This window comes from Arachis ipaensis, chromosome B04 (assembly GCF_000816755.2).
Source record: "Arachis ipaensis cultivar K30076 chromosome B04, Araip1.1, whole genome shotgun sequence".
Lineage (NCBI taxonomy): Eukaryota > Viridiplantae > Streptophyta > Magnoliopsida > Fabales > Fabaceae > Arachis > Arachis ipaensis.
Window position 1 is genome coordinate 128,552,520 of NC_029788.2, and position 5,074 is coordinate 128,557,593.

The 5,074-nt window shown below is 32.3% G+C and overlaps 1 protein-coding gene across 1 annotated transcript; it reads right to left on the reverse strand.

Moving 5' to 3' along the window:
• LOC110271345 lies at positions 1,793-2,388 on the reverse strand. The gene is made up of 2 exons (XM_021122059.1): positions 1,941-2,388; positions 1,793-1,866 (listed from the first exon to the last, which is right to left on the reverse strand). Exons 1-2 carry the CDS (start codon positions 2,359-2,361, stop codon positions 1,859-1,861), a joined length of 429 nt encoding a protein of 142 aa, XP_020977718.1. The 5' UTR covers positions 2,362-2,388; the 3' UTR covers positions 1,793-1,858.

Below are 5,074 nucleotides of genomic sequence, written 5' to 3' on the forward strand. Positions count from 1 at the left end.
TTTTATAATNNNAAAAATTAACAAATTTACTTTACAAATTGTGGTAGTTTTGTAAATTTTATATTTATTTCTTTAAAATTTTATACAAGGACCACGTTTTATATAAATATTAAGAGAAAAAAAAGTTTAATAGTGAATTCAATTTTAAGACAATCTGAAATGATTGATTTTCAACTTGTGTATTTAAGTAAATTATAGAAGATATGACATTATGAATTCAAGATTTACGGATGCCAGTTTTAATAGATTCACAAAGTAAAAAAGTAAATCTTATCAATAAAACTATTATGAAAATTTTTAATAAGAACAATTCTATATGACTAACGAGTATTATCATTTTTTATCAGTACTTAATCAATAATAATTTGTACCTATATTTATAGAAATTTTGTACATAATAAACATATAGTTTATACTTATATTTATTAAATTTTTGCACACATAAATCATTACCATTTGCACTCAAAATTTTCGTGAGTCATGAACCGTACTATTTGTTGTTACGATTTTCTTGCAAAATTACACAATTCATTAATATATAAATCGTGAATGATTTAGTAACAAATATAAAAGTACGAAAATAATTCTTTATTTTTGTGTCGTCAGTCGTCACTGTTGAGTGTTGAGTGTTCTATATGTATGTGTCACTCAATGAAAATGGCCCACTATATAATTATTTAGGGTTTTATTTGGTCAATTGAATTAAGTCTCATAATCTTTAAACATTTTTTAATTTTTACATCACAGAATATTTTGTTCATTTTATTATTAAAGTTGACTTGATTTTATATAAAAAAAACGTTAATATTAAAAAAACAAAAAAATAATTTAAATTTATTTTATTTAATATTCATTAATTACTGCAACAATTAATAAATATATTAATAAAATTTATCTATTAAACATAATTTAGTATTTATATTCACCAAAAGATGAACAAAACTACTAAAAATTACTAATTTTCAAAAATTTATCTTTTAATAATAATAATAATAATATCAATAATAACAAGAACAAAAATAATAATAATATCAACAATACTGTTTAATAGTTATTTTTATTCAAAATAAAAATATTTTTTTATAAAATTTTAATACTTTATAAATTTATACTCTCATATAATTCATGTGCCACAAATATATTAATAGTAAAAACTCACATAAATATTACAAGATTTAGTTCTTATTTTTTTTAGATTACTTTCATCATTAATAGTTTATGATCTATTATTGATCCAACATTATAATAGATTTTCACATTAAAGCCCAACCATTAAAGTTTTGGAATTTTTCACTAAAAAAATACTAACAGATTTAGATTCTGGCTCCATAATACGAACCTCAAATTCATCAACAGAATAAAAACGGTTTTGTTCATCAGGATTTAGATTCTGGCTCTCACTCTGATGGTTGGAATCTTGTTCAACTAGAGAAACAACTTGATTAAGTGGTTTAGGAACCTGGTTTTATATCAATAAACAGTTTTGATTACTTTCTGAAAAAATTAGCAAACTGATTAATATTTTATAATATATGAACTGAACAAGCTACAACACAACTTACTAAACAAGACACAATCTAGTGAAAATGAACCTGAGCAGGACTAGTTAATATGGTCTGAATGTCTGATTCTTAACAAAAATGTTGGAAATAACAATAAATATACTGTGGTTTTTTTTCTTTTAATGCATCAATCATAAAAAATTTCAACCACAAGGAATACTCATAATCATATTTAAGGCGTAATAAATAAAGAAATAAAAAAAGAAAAGAATACATCTATCTTACAGCAACAGCCAAACAGAAATGTTGGTTCCCGCAGCAGTAATGACAGTTACAGTAGCACAAGGAATCCGAACTCAACAAACTCAAGGGCAGAAACAGCTCAGGGCAGTGGACGTTGAATATGATTACGACGGCAACAGGGCAGTAGCAACTCACCCCCGCTAGTGGCTCCAATCGCAGCAACTCCAAATCGACGGCAGCAGCGGCTTGAACGGCAGCGGCGACAGATGCTCAGTGACAGTCGTGGCTCCAGCGACAAGCCCTTGTAGCGGTGGCGACAGATCGACGGCTCAGGGTGAGGGAAGCTCGACGGCGCACAGCGACACGAGCACGACAGCGGCTCCTCGCAGCTTCGTGGGTGGTGACGGCGACGAGCCTGGCTTCGACGGCAGCGATCGTGGTTAGCTCCTCTCGAATCTGTCTCTCTCTCTCTCTCTCTCATGTGCGACACGACGGCGGCATTCGACGGCAGGGAGGACGACTTTCCGCAGCTCTGAAGGTGGCAATAGCTGCAGCGGCGCTGCGGTGGTGACGGCTGGGCAGGCCTTTCCTCTCCTCTCTTCTTCTCCCGATCCATCTTCTCTCTACAGTGGCTGCTTTTGTTTGTTACGTTGAAGGAGGGTGAGGTTGCGGCTGTTAGGGTTAGGAATTTTGGGAATTAGATTTTTCTGAGTTAATTTAGGGATTTTGGAATTTAAGGTTAGAAATTAGGGATGTTACAGTGAGTGGTGATGGCGCAGAGTCTTCTCTGGGTTGGGGGTGGCGCGAAGAAGGAAAAAATTAAGGTGGGGTTTTATGTTTTTATTTTATTTGGCTAAGTGTTTGTATGTGATCATTTGTTGAAAATTGAAAATTTTTTTATTAAATGTTGGATATTTGACTTGACATACGTTAGACAACACTTTTAAAGCGCATCTGAAATCTGATAAATATGTTACTCTTTAAAAGTGTATTTTTTGGTGTAAAAAGTGAACCCATAGCTTTTAAGATAAGGCTACGCTTTATAAGTGATATTTATAATATTTAAGGCTACACTTTTCAAGTGATGCCACAAATGTATTTTTTATTCTCCTACAAAGAAGAAACACGGAGAAAAGCGTAGTCTATTCTAGGAATAGGCTACATTTTTCAAATGTAGCAAAATGTAGCCTAAAAAAAGTGTGGCTGAATGGATATTTTTCTTGTAGTGAATTTCTAAAAGAAAAAGAAACAAACCAAACTAGGCGTGGGTTGGATTAACTTATTTAAATAAAAATAAATAAATATTTTAAAATATTTATTTTTTTAAAAGATAAATAACATATTGTACAAATATTTCATTAGCTCGTTATACTTCCTCTTTTTATATTAGCAATCCATGCCTATATAAAGAGTGGTAGGTGTGTTGTTTTAGTATTGTGAAAAGAGAAAGAAAGGAAAAGCTCTCTTAGGCTTAGCTTTCTCTGTTTTATTAAATTTTAAGTTTTTAACATACAAAAACTGTTCATAACAAGAGCTATGGCTTCAAACAACAATGGCCGCACGGCAAGTGAGAGCTTCAAAGCTCAAGCTCTTGTTTACAGGCACATGTATGGCATCCTAGACTCCATGTGTCTCAAGTGGATCGTTGACTTTCGCATACCAAACATAATCCACAACCATGGCAAACCCATTACTCTTTCAGAATTGGTTTCAGTTCTCAAAATTCCATCGGCTAAAGTTGATAGCACGGATCTTTTCATGCACTACATGGCACATAATGGATTCTTTGATATAGTAAGAATATACAATTCTCACATATACTTCACATATAATTCTCACATATTCTTTGCCAAATTTGTCCTTTTATAAATATTTATATTTCACTATATAATTTCTTTGGAAAAAAATCCTATTGTCTTAATTAAGTCATTTTTTTGTTTAATACAGAATAAACCACCAAATATGCTCTCAAAGCTAAGCTATTAAATTGTTGATAAAAAAAAGTATTCTTCAAATTTGATAACAATAAAAATATTTCCAAAATATTAAAAAAAAAAACTCAACTGTTAGATATATATTCTTCTCAACGCGAAAATCTATGACGAGCACCCTATGTTGTGTTGTCAAACTCTCTCCCGGAATAATTTTACAGTTAATGCAAAATTTTCGGTCGACTCTCCTCATCAAGAAGAAGTCGATTTGAGAGCTTGTCATGCCACTCTTATAGGTTATAAGATGTTCGTCTCTCTTTTTAAAACATGTATTTGCGTTGAGAATATCAAAAATTGAGGAAAAGTCCAAAATAGTTTTACCCTCGGCATTGATCACCCCGAAACCATGGCCTCCGTTAATACTCCCATATCCAGTCACTTCTCTCCTAACATGGCCATTTAAATCTCCTCCTAAGGAAATCTTATCTCCCAAAGGCATGCCTTGAACTAAACTCTCTAAATCCTCCCAAAACCTTATCTTGTGTTGTTCGTCCGAACCCACTTGCGGTGCATATGCGCTAATCACATGGAAAGCACCTTCCTCCACCACAAGTTTGATAGAGATGATCCGATCTCCCACCCTCTTGACATCCACTACGTCCTTCTTCCACTACTTATCCACAATTATTCCAACCCCATTCCTATTCTTCACCTTTCCTGTATACCAAAGTTTGAAACCAGAAGTATCCAACTCCCTAGCCTTTGCACCAACCCATTTCGTTTCTTTTAGGCACATAATGTTAATCTTCCTCCTTGTCATGGTGTCCACCACCTCCATGGACTTTCCTGTTAGAGTGCCTATGTTCCATGTCCCAAATCTCAACCTTCTGTCGCTTCAACCTTTACCTTTTACTTTGTGAACTAGCTTATTTACCATCGTCCGTTCACGAAAACGCGAGAACCCTTGCTCATTATTTAACACTACATCTGAGCACCGATACAGCGGCTCTTGTTTTAACACCGTACTCGAGTCATACAACGCGTTGCTTCCGGACAACGACCTAGCTTTAGCGCAATAATGTCTTTAACCAATTCATGTGTTTGCCCTAATTAATTAAAATTTTTTTTTAACTATTTTTAAGTCCTAAAATTAAGATCTCTAGTTAAGTTATAAGCATGCATTTGAGAATTAGATTGAACTAGTCGGTTTAATTAAATTTATTGAGAATGATAAAAATTCGGTTGACAATGAATTGGTTAAAGAGTTAAAAATTTTGGTTAATTAATCTAAACAATTTTTTAATGATTAATCGATTTAAATAATAAAATATAAATTTTTTAAATAATATATTTTATACATAAATATATTACTATTATATTTGACTCAATTCTAGTTGA